We start from the raw sequence: 15,309 nt of genomic DNA, 5'->3' as shown, positions 1-15,309 counted from the left end.
CGCTTCTTTTTGGGATGCTGATGTTATGAATTTACATACTGGATTATTAGATGTTACCTTACCTTGGATTCAGCTGGATATTACAGTGATTTTTTTTACTTTGTTCAATTTGCGTTACCTTAAAATAGATGCTAATGGAGGAATCTTTCGAAGTTCCCGAGGACATGATTGTCCTTCCTCGTCCATTTCCAGGGACCGGATGCAGCAGTCGGCCATGTACAGCCTGTGTCTGGGCATGAGGCAGGTGAGCCAGGAGTTTGTTCGGCTGCAGCTCACCTACAATGAGTTCCTTTCCATGAAGGTCCTGCTGCTGCTCAGCACAAGTAAGGCGGACGGCTACATGCTAGATGCTAACGTTTTAGTCGTGCTGTCAATTCATTTTACATGTACCGTATTTTCCGCACTATAAGGCGCACCGAAAAGCCTTAATTTAAAAAAAAAGCTGATGGTGCGCCTTATAATCAGGCGCGCCTTATATATGGATCAATATTGAGATTCGGATTCAAAGATGGGGAATGGGGTTATAAAGTAAGCTTTACCTGTTTTTTTTTTGTGTTTACAGTTGCTCGTATTGACATTGACTTATTGTGCTATTGAGAGTTTAGAGTTATTATTTGAGTTATTATTGTTATTACTTTGAGTAGTACTAAATTGTGATTGAACAAGTTTGAAAATATGTCATGAATTGAGGGTGCGCCTTATAATCCGGTGCGCTTTATAGTGCGGAAAATGTTTTAAAATATGTAATGAATTGAGGGTGCGCCTTATAATCCGGTGCGCCTTTTAGATGGAAAAGGTTTTAAGATATGTCGTGAATTGAGGGTGCGCCTTATAATCCGGTGCGCCTTAAAGTGCGGAAAGGGTTTTAAAATGTCATAAATTGAGGGTGCGCCTTATAATCCGGTGCGCCTTTTAGATGGAAATGGTTTTAGAATATGTCATGAATTGAGGGTGCGCCTTTTAGATGGAAAAGATTTTAAAATATGTCATGAATTGAGGGTGCGCCTTATAATCCGGTGAGCCTTATAGTGCAGAAAATACGGTGTGTGTGTATATATATATTTCAGATCACATTATCAGAAATAGGACTTCCTAGTTGTGACCTTCACAAGCTGCGCTGTGATTGGTCCGACCTGCGCAAGTGTAATGTAATTTGTCAGGCGACAGCCAGCTGCAAAATGGCCGCCTCCTGAGATAGCTAAAAACAGGTGGATTTTTGCTGCTGCATTTATATTCCGCAAACACGATATCGATCATAATACTGTGTTAGGGATAATGCACGGAACAGTTTTGTTCTTTTCGAAATAAGAGTGAATGAATTGGAGCATGAAGCAAGTGATTGCAGCATTTTAATAAGTGTGGGTTGCTAAATGACTAGTTAGTATAAAGTCCTTTGAGTACCCAAGGTAGAACTTTGCTATATAAGTGCAAGTCCATTTATAAGTCCATCTTATAACCGGCCGGTTTTGCATGATGAAAATGAGAACAAAAGTTAGTTTGGAGGACTTTTAAGATAGATGGCCTGACACAGAGACATGACCTGAGGAAAAAACTTTTAGCACACCAGATGAATGCTCGGGCTCAGGTTTCATAAGGTCATTTATCATCCTCTACTCAAACTTGTCTTGAAACAAAGTAAGGAGCGAAAGCCCTGGTTGGTTTGAATCCCAGCTGGGAACCAGGTACCAGTGTGTCACGGGAAAAGAGGACATCTGGACTAACCCATTGAGGACCAGCCCAACACAGAAAAATGAAAAAAAAAAAGATATAAATATACATCTGGTGTTGAATTTCTGGACTCCTTAACCCTGGTGCACACACTTTGCAAACTACACACATTGCATTTTTTCCCTATTTTGTATATACTTTTAAAGGCGTAATACTGAGTTATTTCCGAATATTTTTTTTCTTCAACCAATCAAGTTGTTCGGTGGCATCAATTCTATCCATACATAAGTAGGTTACATTTATTGACACCCACAAAAAAATAGAAAAGTTGTACGGTCGGTCTTTATAGCCTAGTGATGATGACACTCATTAACTCTCTACCGCCACCTACTGTCTTGCGGTGAAACACAAGTCAACAAGGTATTTTTTTTGTTTGCTGACATAGTTTGAGTGCCGCTCAAAGAAATGTTGCAAAAATCTCAGGAAAATCAACGTCATAAATCCTATTCAAATGCATCGTAAAAATCGTAATTCTAATGGTTTTAAATGGTCCAAAATTTGGACAATAATTATTTTTGTATACAAAATCCCGCATGTCCATCTGCAATCACATAGAAATGTGAGAATTATGAAATTTTACACGTTTTAATCATCTGGTGGAAATTTCAGCTCCCTAAATGTTTTTCCCCATTGATTCTTTTATGATATCATTAAAAAAAATCAATAGAATTTCCATAATTTGTGACATAATCCACAAGGATTAAGCCGCGTTGTAGCAAGTTTGAAAAGTCTGCATGTTGGCTGGACGCCTTTGAGCCGCCAAAAGCGGTGCCAATCAGTGGAAATATTTATGACGGATGGTGACGTCGGCATGCACAATAAATTCAGAAGACGGAGTTTTTTTTCCCAGACATTCTCATTGGACAAAATGCACTTTGAGGGACAACCAACAGGTTTTCACGTTAAAAAAAAAAATGTGCAGACGTTTTGACCCAGGGTGTAGCCAAAGTGCGTTTGCCAAAGATTTACAATTACAAACCGTGACAGGACAAGGTGAATTGAAGTCGACTGAAACGTGACTTAAGAAATTTTGTGAAAAGGAAAAACTAAATGAATCATTTCGAGGATTAATAGTGAGTGATTAAAGATATGTTTTAAAAGACTTTTTAGGCCCAAAAATGTGTGCGCTCTGGAAAAAGAATACTAGGTGACTGGTTCCCCAATTTCAAAATTCATTCAAATAGTGCATTTACTGTACTATGGCTGAGGGGGGGGAAAAGTTGACCAAGTTGGGTAAGTCGGCTTTAAAAACAGGTCGAATAGAAAACATCCACCTTGTAGCTCTTGTGGAAGCATGCTCACGCCAATTTCTACATGGAACTTTCTTGCAGATGTATGCAGTAACCAAAAAAACAGGATATCCAACATTTGTGATCATGTCCAATTTAAAAAGAATGACAAACATTTAAGTTGTGTTCAATCATTGCAAAGCGGGAAGGACACATCACAGCAGTATTTAAATATAGAAAAAAACAAATATGCAAAGACCGTCTTGACATTTATGGCTGCATTTCTTCTCTTACTGCACCACCTAGTGGCTGAACAACAGATATTAGCAGATGGAGCATCCCAAAATAAAAACCTTGCCAAAAAGCACTCAAGACCACAAACAATGTATCGTGGCTCGGTTTTAGATGCTCAAAATCGACGTGCACTGTCTGCTAGTAGAGAAGAAGAAGAACAGGAAGTTACTGACCTCACAGCTCCACTTTCAAGTTTAATCATAGAATATTACGGAAACATTCTTCGTGCAGTATGTTAGTTACTTAGTGTTTGTTTGCCTTCAATGTAATTGCTAGGACGCTAATGCTAATCAGGATTGCTAGCTGTTCAAAGCTTTGTTCTTAATTAATAGTTATATGCACTCTTACTATGCAGTTTCCGAGAAGAAAAAGTTACATGTAAGGATAAAGCCAGGAAGAAAGGAAGCCATTTTTGAAAAACAAAGACAAAAGGAGAGTCAAAGGGTGGTCAGCGCCGAACCTTCTGTTGCCGTGGCCTCCCTCTCCGGCGTTCACTGCTGGTCTGGAGCTTTGCCACCGAGCCCTGCCGAGCTAGGCCGCGCTCCAAGGGCTGCAAATTTCCCCTTTCTCTACGTCTATGTCATTTAGGGGGAAAAAAAAAAAAGCCTGCGCAAAACAAGATCTCCAAGGTCTTAACGCACGTCAGATTTTTTCAAGAACTTCCTAAGTCAAATGACCTCAGGGGAAAAAGCTTTGTTTTTTTCATGTGAAAGGTAATTGCAATAATATAAGGATTGATATAATTTTAATGAATTTTAAGCACTTTAATGCACTTTTTTTCAGTTTCAGACTAACCTGTACCCTGCGTATAAGCCGTAAAAATTATATTTATAGTTTTTTTTAATAGATAATCTTATTGAAGGTCACGTGAAAGCAAAAACCCCCGGAGAAAAGGATTTATTTTTGACGAGTGGTATGTAATTGCAATAAAATAAAGATTTAGCATCCTTTTTTTTTTTTTTTTTTTAAATTCCGGGCACTCTGATGCGCTTGTTTGATTTTTTTCAATTTTAGACTAATCTGTAACCCATATAAATGCTGTAAAAAGGAGTTAACAGTTGTTGACGTTAAAAAGGATACCGTTTTGCATAATGCAATTTTTATGTTTCATAATTCTTGCTCAAAGTTGGCGTGGCGAGTAGGGGCGGGATTTTTTAAATTTTCCTTGCATAATATGATTTAGAAGCACTGGGTAAAAGATGAGGTTAAGATAAGGTAAAACCACAGTCGCGGTCGGGTTTCACACAATTTCAAACATAAAATAGAACATTTTCTTTTTCATGATTCATTCATTCAAATCATTGTGGCCCGCGAGTTAAAAAAAAAAAAAAAAACGACCCTCGGTTCGGCTAAGGCAAACGCGAGGAAGGGCCGAGGTCACGATAGGGTCAGATAGAAATCCCGTTTTCCAATCCCGAAGCCGAGAAGACCGTAAAGTGCGAGCGGAGCGTTTGGAAGCCCCCGGGGAAGCGGCGGTGACTCATTTTCACGAGCGAGCGTGCTATCTCCTAGGCGACTTTTGGGGAAAGCTCCGTTAGGCGCGGCCATTCGGCGAGCAAGCTGGCGGAAAGGGAAGAGAGTGTTTGCACAGTACTTGTCAGAGCCGCTCGGCGGACGAGCCGAGCGCCTCTGGGCCGCCGGCGACGAATGCGCGGGGGGATAAAGAGGACGGGAGAGGAACCGCTAATGCTCTCTGACCTTGGCGTTAGGTTTCATCCCAGCCCGTGGTGTCTGATGACCCTGTTTGGCAGCGGCGAGGCGGCCCGTTCGGCCTCACCTCTGCGCAAACACACGCGATACTGCCAATCCATACAGAAAAATCGATTACGCCGGCGATTATTTCATTGAATAGTCAAGAAATAATCTAAGGTTGAACGTGAGTCGGACTGGATATACTTAATGACGTCACACAGGAAGCACTCCGCATGACCCCAAATCAACTTAAATCAACTCAGGTGCTTGAAATAATCCCAAAAATAAATATGAATTCTCCTGTGGACTTGTTGATGATGCCTGGATCACTGGAATTGTAAAATAAAAATGTACAAATTAGACGTCCTAAAAAGGTACACCAGCATCTCAAGGCAAACAAATTGCAAACTGCATTCCTATTGTCAATTGCTACAATTAATATCATTCATTTATTATTCTTTACATTGCACTAATGTAATTCTAATATGTATTTGTTACCGTTTTTGTGCATTTTCATAATTTAATAAGATACATTCACAGGGTTTAGGAGCAGTTTTGGGCTTTTTACATGAAAAAGCGGATCTACTTATGTAAGATTAACAGTATGAAATTACATCCAGAATGAATTGATTTCTTATGTAGAAGTACAACTGTACTCAAACATTTTTTTTGTGATCTCCCCTGTTTTTTGGAGTAATCTTTCTCGCTTTCCCCTTTGGAACACTGCACATCTGCAAGAATAGTCAGTTCGGAAAACGGTGGCACACATTTTCCGCCGTATATTTTTGGTCCACTTATTTTTAAATTTGACACACCCGACTTGGTCAACATTTCCCCCGCCACCCCTACAAACGAGTCACCGCTTTGTCCACCGAGCGACTTTGAAATCAAATTTCCGGCATAACCGGCCTCCTAAACAGTTTACCTGCAGCAAAATCGTCCCTGACACCAACCGCTGCGGTATGAGCGCTGACCCGTTTCCAGGGGGGCCGTCCTCGGTACTGCTCCTAAATGCCAGGTCACTTTCTATTCAGGGCATATGTAGGTCAGCAGGGAGGAAGAAAAACAACAACAACAAAAAGTCCAAACGCGTCTTTTCGGTATTAGCGCATGATATCCGCCTTATTCTCCTGCAACGTTGGGTTCTTGGATTTACTTGGCGAACGCCGCGCCTGGAGGATTTTGCTCATCTGTGCGGACGACCAATCAAGCACGCTGGCGAGTTCTTGACCTAGGACCGTGCCATGTTGGAACAGACGCGATGCTAAGCGACAGGAAGTAGCCGACGGGCGAGCCGGTCCGCCGCCGTTGCCCTTCGAATCGGTGCTGAATTTCCAAATGTTGTGTTCAGTAAAGCGCTTTGTTTTACAATCATTCATTATATTCACTCCCAAAGAGGGTTTTTATCTTTTTTTTTTCTTTCAAAAGGAGTTCAGACATTTAATGCCAGTTATTTATTCATATTCATATTCATATTGCGGATGGTCAAAAAAACTCAATATTTGGATTGATTCGATTCATTCTTGGGGTTAATTCGTGGATTACAAGCCAGAATGTTGGGTCAAACTGACCTAACTATTGGGTTGTTTCATATAAAACAACCCAATTGATGATAGTTTTTTTATATATAAAAAACAAAACAACAAATGTTTGTTGTGCAAAACAAGCCTGATAACTGGGTCCAAATAACACAAATATTTGGTCATTTCATACAAAACAACCCGTTTGTTGAAGTTTTCTTGTACAAAATGACTCATTTTTGGGGTGTATTTTAAAAAACAAGCTAGAAAGCTGGGTCAAACTAACCCAACTATTGGGTCTTTCCATCCAAAATGGGTTCTTGAGTTTTTTTTTTGTTCGAAATGACTCATTTTTGGGATTGTTTTGTACAAAACAAGCGAGAAGGCAGGGTCAAATTAACCCAATTATTGGGTTGTTTCACATAAAACAACCCGTTTGTTTTCTTGTACAAAATGACTCATTTTTGGGGTGTATTTTAAAAAACAAGCTAGAAAGCTGGGTCAAACTAACCCAACTATTGGGTCTTTCCATCCAAAATGGGTTCTTGAGTTTTTTTTTTGTTCGAAATGACTCATTTTTGGGATTGTTTTGTACAAAACAAGCGAGAAGGCAGGGTCAAATTAACCCAATTATTGGGTTGTTTCACATAAAATAACCCGTTTGTTGAAGTTTTCTTGTACAAAATGACTCATTTTTGGGGTGTATTGTATAAAACAAGCTAGAAAGCTGGGTCAAACTAACCCAACTATTGGGTCTTTCCATACAAAACAGGTTGTTGAGGTTTTTTTTGTTCGAAATGACTCATTTTTGGGCTTGTTTTGTACAAAACAAGCCAGAAGGCAAGGTCAAACTAACCCAATTATTGGGTTCTTTCACGCAAAACAACCCAAGTGTTGAAGTTTGCATGCAGAAAACAACACATTTTTGGGATTGTTTTGTACAAAACAAGCCAGAAGGCTGGGTCAAACTAACCCAACGATTAGGGTCTTTCCATACAAAACAGGTTGTTGAGGTTTTTTTTTGTTCGAAATGACTCATTTTTGGGCAAGCCAGAAGGCAGGGTCAAACTAACCCAATTATTGGCTTGTTTCACGCAAAACAACCCAATTGTTGAAGTTTTCTTGCAGAAAACAACACATTTTTGGGATTGTTTTGTACAAAACAAGCCAGAAGGCTGGGTCAAACTAACCCAACGATTAGGGTCTTTATGTACAGAACAGCAAATTTATGTAAGTTTTTTTTGAACAAAATGACTTTTTCTGGGCTTGTTTTGTACAAAACAAGCCAAACAACTGAGTCAAACTAACCCAACTATTGGGTCATTTCCTACAAAACAACCCAATTGCTGAAAATTTCTTGTACAAAACAACAGTCGGGGTTGTTTTGTATGATCCAAGTCAGAAAGTCGGGTCAAACTAACCCAAGTCTTGGGTTGGTCCTTTTCTGACCCATAATTGAGTTATTTTTGACCCAACTCTTTATAGATTGCTGGGTTGCGTGTGTAGATAAAAAGTTCCTCTGCGAATACCATCCCAGACTATTATTATCGAAACGGTCTGCTTTAGATCAAAACGGCAGACTTTGCGGCATGCCGGAGCCGTCGTCTCCCAATCGAGCGGAGATTTCCCATCCCCACTTAAGTGTGGACGCCCGGTTTGGGGATGGATTCTCGAACCTAGATATCGCCACTCCAGGCGGTAAAAGATACTTGGCTGGTCAAAGAATAGCAATTAAAACGGGTTTAAGGCATCGCGCTTGTCTTTGGTCCAAGCGCAACCCTTCCGTCTGATGACTGTGGCATCTGCCGGCTTCGCAGTTCCCAAAGAGGGTCTGAAGAACCAGGCGGCCTTCGAGGAGATGCGAGTTAATTACATCAAGGAGCTCCGGCGCGCCGTCGGCAAGGCCACCAACAACTCGGGCCAGACCTGGCAGCGCTTCTTCCAGCTCACCAAGCTACTGGACGCCATGCACGGTGTAAGTATACCCCGCCGCCGAGGTCCCCCCCCCCCCCCCCCCCCCCCCCGCTGCAGCCCCGCCCCTTTTTGGCTCAGAGGCGTTCGCTAGCAAATTTGGACCGCTGATATCATTGGAATTGTTTTTTTTTTTCTTTCTGGAACGGCAGCAGAGCGGATTTGGATCATACTTAGCGCTTGGCTGATGCAGCGGCTCCAAATAAGGATTAGCGCATCCCAATCTGGCCCCCCGAGGGCTCGCGGTTATTTGGGCCGTCCAGAACAGAAGGGGGATCGATGCCAAATGACGCTTTTCTGGATCGCGGCGGTCACTGTAGGGCGCCAGCTTGCCAAAACTCACTAACCTTAATGAGTGGATGAATGGGGTTAATGCTTCATAGGGGATCAAGTCGCAAGGGGGCCCCCTTGTGGTGAGGGGAAAGGGATCAAAGGCATCCCGCTTATATATATTTATATTTTATTTTTTGTGCTTTCAACATATCAAAGCTTTTCTACAACTTCCGGTTGAACTACTTTTGATTTTTTTAAACGCTGTTTTTGTTGTTTCGAGTCATAATCATAAAATTTGTATTCCAAATGGAATCATTAATTCACAACATAAATGTTTACAGTGCATATATGTTTTTAGTGCAATGATAATGTTTAAAAAATGCGCACGACAACCCCCAGGGACCAAAAACGGTCCTTACAGTAAAACTAAAATACTAATGAAATAATAAAGATATATTATTCTGTATTGGACACGTTCTTTCAATAATATGCCATTTAACAGCAGATATGTTATTCCCTGTGTAATAATTGGGGCAATTATATGAGGGCTTTTGTTAGGATAATAATTCAAAACACAAAAGCCTCTAAGGACCAAAATTGGTCCCCATTATGAAACCAAACTAATAATCAAATAATGAATAGAAGATACTTCATTTTCTTTCAATTCATAAAATCCTTTCGATAATATCCAATTTAACATAGTTGTAGGGCAGGCGGTTATAAATGAGAACCGACATCCATCAGTGTCATGTAAATCATGATAGCGCCATCCAGTGGACATGATTGCTATTTGCACTCTCGTTCCATCTGCATTCTAAGGTTAAACCCCTTGGTGTTCGTGTTACACGTATATTACTGCGTTGTGTTTGCAGTGGAAGTGTAGAACCACAGTCATGGTGTTAACGTGTGAAAGTTTAAGTCATAAAACAGAAAAAAATAATTAGCATGAGTGGAAACAGAAATAGACCAGCGCCTGACGAATGACGGACCAGAAAAAAAAAAGTCACTATGTAGTTGCGGCGGAAGGGGTTGGGGCTTTTCCAATTGACGGACCAGCAGTGGACACGACTGCTAATTGCACTCTCGTTCCATCTGCATTCTCTGTGAGATGTGGATTAATAAGGTTAAACCCCTTGGTGTTCGTGTTACACTTATATTACTGTGTTGTGTTTGCAGTGGAAGTGTAGAACCACAGTCATGGTGTTAACTTGTGAAAGTTTAAGTCATAAAACAGAAAAAAATAATTAGCATGAGTGGAAACAGAAATAGACCAGCGCCTGACGAATGACGGACCAGAAAAAAAAAGTCACTATCTAGTTGCGGCGAAAGGGGGTGGGGCTTTTCCGATTGACGGAGCAGCAAAAAAAAAAAAAAAAAGGATCCCCCTCATAAAACTCCTGATTTCAGGCCTCCATTTTTCGTTTATCGCGTGACTAAAAAGACCCGATATTTGTGCCGAAATTGACATCCGCGATGAATTGTGTGCGGCAGCTGGTGGCGAACCTACTGGACTTCTGCTTCTACACCTTCCGCGAGTCGCAGGCCCTGAAGGTGGCGTTCCCTGACATGCTGGTGGAGATCATCAGCGACCAGATACCAAAGGTGGAGTCGGGCCTCACGCACACCATCTACTTCCACAAGAAGTGACGGCGGCGAAAAACATACAAAGACATTTCAAAACCCAGAAGTCGCGGCGACGGCGCGGAGGGGCGGCGTCGCTAGCTAGCGCTCGTAGCGCGGCGCCGGGCGTCGGACGTAAACAAAGGACCGGAATATTCAGGTCGGAGTTTGGCCGCCCGCCTCCCCCAGAAGCCCCGACGCACCCCAAAGACGCTAACTATCTTTCGAACGGAGATAAAGCCATACGTTTCCTAGGTTGTGCTAGTGCGCTACATTCACACTGACGCGCCACACTACCCGGATGCACTACAAAAAAAATCCCCCAAATAGAAGAAAATACATCACTCCAACTTAGCGTGGCTTATGCAGTCTCTCACATACATCAATCAAATCAATATGCAGTCAATTTGCCAATAGATAGACGTTGTTTTGCAGATGATATACAGCAGGACTACAGGGCAGACAAAGAAATTCATTCATAAAACGGGCTTGAGTAAAACGCCAAAGGTCTAGTTGAATATATTCCAAGGGCTACGCGTACGACGTACATGCTTCACCATGAGCTCATTTTCAAATTTGAAAAAGTCCAAAATGATTCATACCCCAATCCGTTTTTGTCTTCAATGCGGTATGGAAAAAAAATGACTTTTAAAAAGACATTTTCATTTTTTGTTTTTGTTTTTTGACATTCGAAAGAAGTTGTGAATGCAAAAAAAAAATAGAAAAAAAGTCATTCATTTGGAAGATTGTACAATATTTTCGAACTATAAGCCGCAACTTTTTACTCGTGGTTTGAGCCCTGCGGTTTATAGTCCAGTGCGGCTTATCTTCATTTATTTTTGTTGTTTTTTTTTCGCTTCAACAATCGAAACAAGTTGTGAATGCACAAAACATTTGAAAAAAAGTCATTCATTTTGAAGATTGTACAATATTTTTCGAACTATAAGCCGCAACTTTTTACTCATGGTTTGAGCCCTGCGGTTTATAGTCCAGTCTGGTTTATCTGCCTTTTTTTTTTTGTTTTCATCAATTAAATCATAAATTTTGAAAGTACTAAATTAGAAGAATGAATTTTAGGACGTACTTTTTGGAGAAACAACATTTTTTTAACAAAAGATATGAGACTTTTTTTTTATTTTTTTGAGGAAGAGATTGTAAATGTAAGAGAAAAATAAAAAGTGATGAATTTTGAAAACTACTTAACCGGGAGAGTAAATACCATATTTTTTCCAAAAAGTATTTCAAAGTACCTAAATACAACATTTAATTTTTTATTTATATATTTTTTTTACAAGGAATACATAATATGATAAATGCGATAGAAAAACAATAAATTGTGAATTTTTAAAACATTTTCTTGCAAGAGTAAATTTCATAAAGGAAAAAGCTCATTTTCATTTTATTTTTAAAACTAAAAATAATTTAAAATTTACTAAAAGCCACAAAATTCCTGAATTTTTAACAAAAATCTACAACAAAAAATATGAATGAGTCTTTGACAATTAAAGGGAAAAAATAAATATAAACAAATTAAAAAAAGAGAAAACATCTTAATTTTTGACAAACTTGAACTATAACAATATGAAGAAATCTTAGTTTGACAATTTAAAGGAAAATAATAAATAAAATAGATCGATTTAAATAAATTGCAAATACTTCCGAGAAAACTTTTTATGGTCAAATGTTAATACTTTCGAACTTAAATAAGTTCACTTTGATCTGATTTCCCGCCCAAATAAATGACTTCAAAATTCAAACTTTATTGGAAGGGTATGAATGATTTTGGACGCATTTTTAATAATCGCAAGTAATATGCAAAAGGCGACGGAGGCTGTACAATCAGGTCAAAATTTTGAGGACTATTTCCGTTTGTTCAAAAAAAAAAACCTAACAAATACAACGACAAAAAATGGCGCTAAAGGATTGGCCGGCTCAAGCAAAGCCGGCATTTTGTGACACCCCCACGAATAACAACATTAATAAAGCATTTTTATAAAAGTTGTCTTTTTTTTTTCTTATCCCGGACAAGCCGCTCCTTTTGACATTAATTAAGGTGCTTCATTTTTTTACCGATGCCAGGCCAAACATTTGTACAGCTACTTTCAATGAACAATGCAAATATACACACACTTATACACACCATCACCCCCCCCCCCCCAAAAAAAAAAAAAAAAAAAGTCCACATTTTGTGAGTTCTTTGGTGCCCACTTCCCAAAAAATGAAGAACAGGAAGCTTATTTTTGAATTACCATATTTTCTGCACTATAAGGCGCATTGAATTATAAGGCGCATAGAATAGAAGATACACTAAATGGAGCTCTGGTTAAGGGAATGTCAACAAAAAAAAAATCACCTTGTATTTTATTTTAAGTGAAAAGAAATGCATACATTCTGAAAAGCACGAAAAACTAACTTTAAATTTTTGTTTTAGTTGATTTTTTTTTCTTTTTCTTTTGATAGCAAGGAACAAAAACAAGTATATTTGGGGCAAATCTAAGAAATTACTGTTAGACTAAAATAAATTATTTATAATATATATATATATATATATATATATATATATATATATTTTTTTTTTTTTTTTTTTTTAATTAATAATAGGATTTTTTTCTGGGAAAAACCCCATCAACATATTATTTTTACTTGATAATATTAATAAAAAATAATAATACATCAATGTTCTATTTTGGGCTCCACTGGCAACAAACGAAGTCAAAGATCAATTATAACAAAATGTAATAATAACTCCCAAAATGTGGACATACTTTTCCTTTATGTGAAAGGTGATGGCACACTGTACAGTTAATTTAACACAAAAACTTCATCTCGCAGCGCTTAATGTACAGCTAACTAACTAACTAGCGACAGCTATTGTAAAGTTTGGAGCTACGCTATGATTTTGTACACTTGTTGAGTTTATGCATATTTTCCAAAAACCGTAATGCTACTGAAGACCCCCCCCCCCCCTCCCCCCTCCCTCAAAGAAAACCTTTTCCCAATTTGACAGTATGAAGAATACGATACGTGCGTTAGCTGGTGGATTAGCCATATCCTGTTTGCTTCTTTTGTTTGTTTTTGTTTTTTTGCTAGTGAGCGTAGTCGTCGATTCCGTCCTCGTTTTACGTCAAAAGATTTTGGTCAAGATCTGTCGGAAATCGGGATATCACTCCATGAAGGCCTTCGCCGATGCGTACGGTTATTGGAATAATAATCGGATTTTTTGGGGGGCCGGTAAGGAAAAAAAACCTACTCACCGTCGAAAAGCTTTTATTTAACATCCCAAATATGCAAAATACAGATGCGAAAGATAAGATTTTAGCTAGGATCGGATTATCCATGTCGAATCTCAAAGTATTGCTTTGGAGCCCTCTTGTGGCCAAGTAATGTCATTGATGTAAATTGAGAGGCCTTTTTCGCAGGGTTCTCAAATTTTTGGAGTCAGGGACCCCATTTAGAAAGCAAATCTTCCAAGGAACCCCGTTGCAAATATTTGCGGGAACAAAACCAAAAAAAATAAAAATTGAAAATTTATTAGCGTTACTAAATTTAAAAATGTAATAAGTGCACTTTTTATTCACCACCAGATTCCATTTGACAACAAGTTGTCATATTTCGGGTATACTTAAGTTTAGAAAATAAAAATTGCAAATTGACGCCTCCTTCTAACAAACCGGGTGGATTTCCAATTATTTAATTTCCAATTAAAATAAAAAGCAGCTTTAGCTTTGCTGCTTTCATCGCCTCGTTAGCAAGCAGTTGTAGACACAAAACGCATTTTGACAAATTTCAATATTATTACATTTTTAACAATATATGAACTGATTCAATGCCAGGGACGTATTTTCACGTTTTTTAAGAGCCCGGACATGAAATCCCTGATACGATATTTAGTTTCCAGATACTTAAGTATTAAATCAATACTTAAGCATCTGGGATTGAATAAAAAACGTGAAAATACATCCCTGGCATTGAATGAGTTAAACTGGTTGAATTGATTGCTTTATTGAAGAGCCATTTCACTTCCTCCTCCTGAGACCCAGCCTAATCATGTGTCCACTGTGGTGGACATTGGGTCTCAGGTGGAAAGGGCAATTTTTTATTTTTTTTTTGCCCCAAAACTAGGTTGAAGTTATTTGAGAATGACTACTGCTGTTTTTTCGCCATTTTGTGGTACCAATTGTCAATCATTTAAAAAGTTAACGTCTAATAAAACAAAAATATTATCAAAGTACTCACCCTTCATATTTTATGGTGATTGCTGGAAAAACTTTTACTCAAAAGAAAATTCTGAAAAAAAAATTTCACAGTAGAAGAAAAATTCCCATTAGTATGCAATTTCAAGGGACAATGTGTGCAAGATTTAGCAACATCTAGCGGTGAATTAATTGAAAAAAAAAAAGTAAATTTCAATCATGCGGGGCAACATGTTTTAGCAACATCGAAATTCTTCACATCACTTACTTAAGAAAAACAGCAAAATTTCAAAACATCAATCACCTACGAGTGGCTGACCCAAGCCACGCCCCCCTAATTATAGCAAAGCGTTAACAAGCCGATGTTAGCTACAGCGGCTAAATTTGTAGCCTGGCGTTACTCATAATTGATCGCTTCAATAAATCGCAAAGATTATCGGTTTGAAATTAAACGAGGGCATGAGCCTCAGAAATGTAAAAAAAAATTTTTTGGAATTGTTTTCTTTGAAAGTTGCACTAGCACCCTCTAGTGGCTCACCCAAGCCACGCCCCATCATTCACGCAAAACGGTAAACGACGGTTACATTTGTAGCGTGACGTTACTCGTACTTGAATGCTACAATAATTCGGAAAGATTATAGCAAAATTCTAACGCATCAAGCACCCTCTAGTGGTTGAATCAAGCCACGCCCCTTCATTCACGCAAAAGGTAAACGACAGTTACATTTGTAGCATGAATGCAACTAGAATTCGTAAATTTTTTCGGTTTGAAACCGACGAGCTCGAAAA

The 15,309-nt window shown here is 38.9% G+C and overlaps 1 protein-coding gene across 1 annotated transcript in view; it reads left to right on the top strand.

Annotated features, from left to right (window-relative positions):
- The window catches only part of nr3c2 (nuclear receptor subfamily 3, group C, member 2), a 70,984-nt gene that overhangs the window by 54,940 nt on the left and 735 nt on the right, over positions 1–15,309 (top strand). The window contains exons 7-9 of the mRNA XM_088419379.1: positions 193–323; positions 8,281–8,438; positions 10,199–15,309. The exon at positions 10,199–15,309 is cut by the window's right edge and continues 735 nt beyond it. Coding sequence (XP_088275505.1) covers positions 193–323; positions 8,281–8,438; positions 10,199–10,354 — 445 coding nt within the window. The 3' untranslated portion in view covers positions 10,355–15,309. The remainder of the gene's footprint in view (positions 1–192; positions 324–8,280; positions 8,439–10,198) is intronic.

This window comes from Hippichthys cyanospilos, chromosome 7 (assembly GCF_059441005.1).
Source record: "Hippichthys cyanospilos isolate Australia breed blue-spotted pipefish chromosome 7, RoL_Hcya_1.0, whole genome shotgun sequence".
NCBI classification, from domain to species: domain Eukaryota; kingdom Metazoa; phylum Chordata; class Actinopteri; order Syngnathiformes; family Syngnathidae; genus Hippichthys; species Hippichthys cyanospilos.
This window is presented reverse-complemented; position numbering and strand designations above follow the sequence as displayed.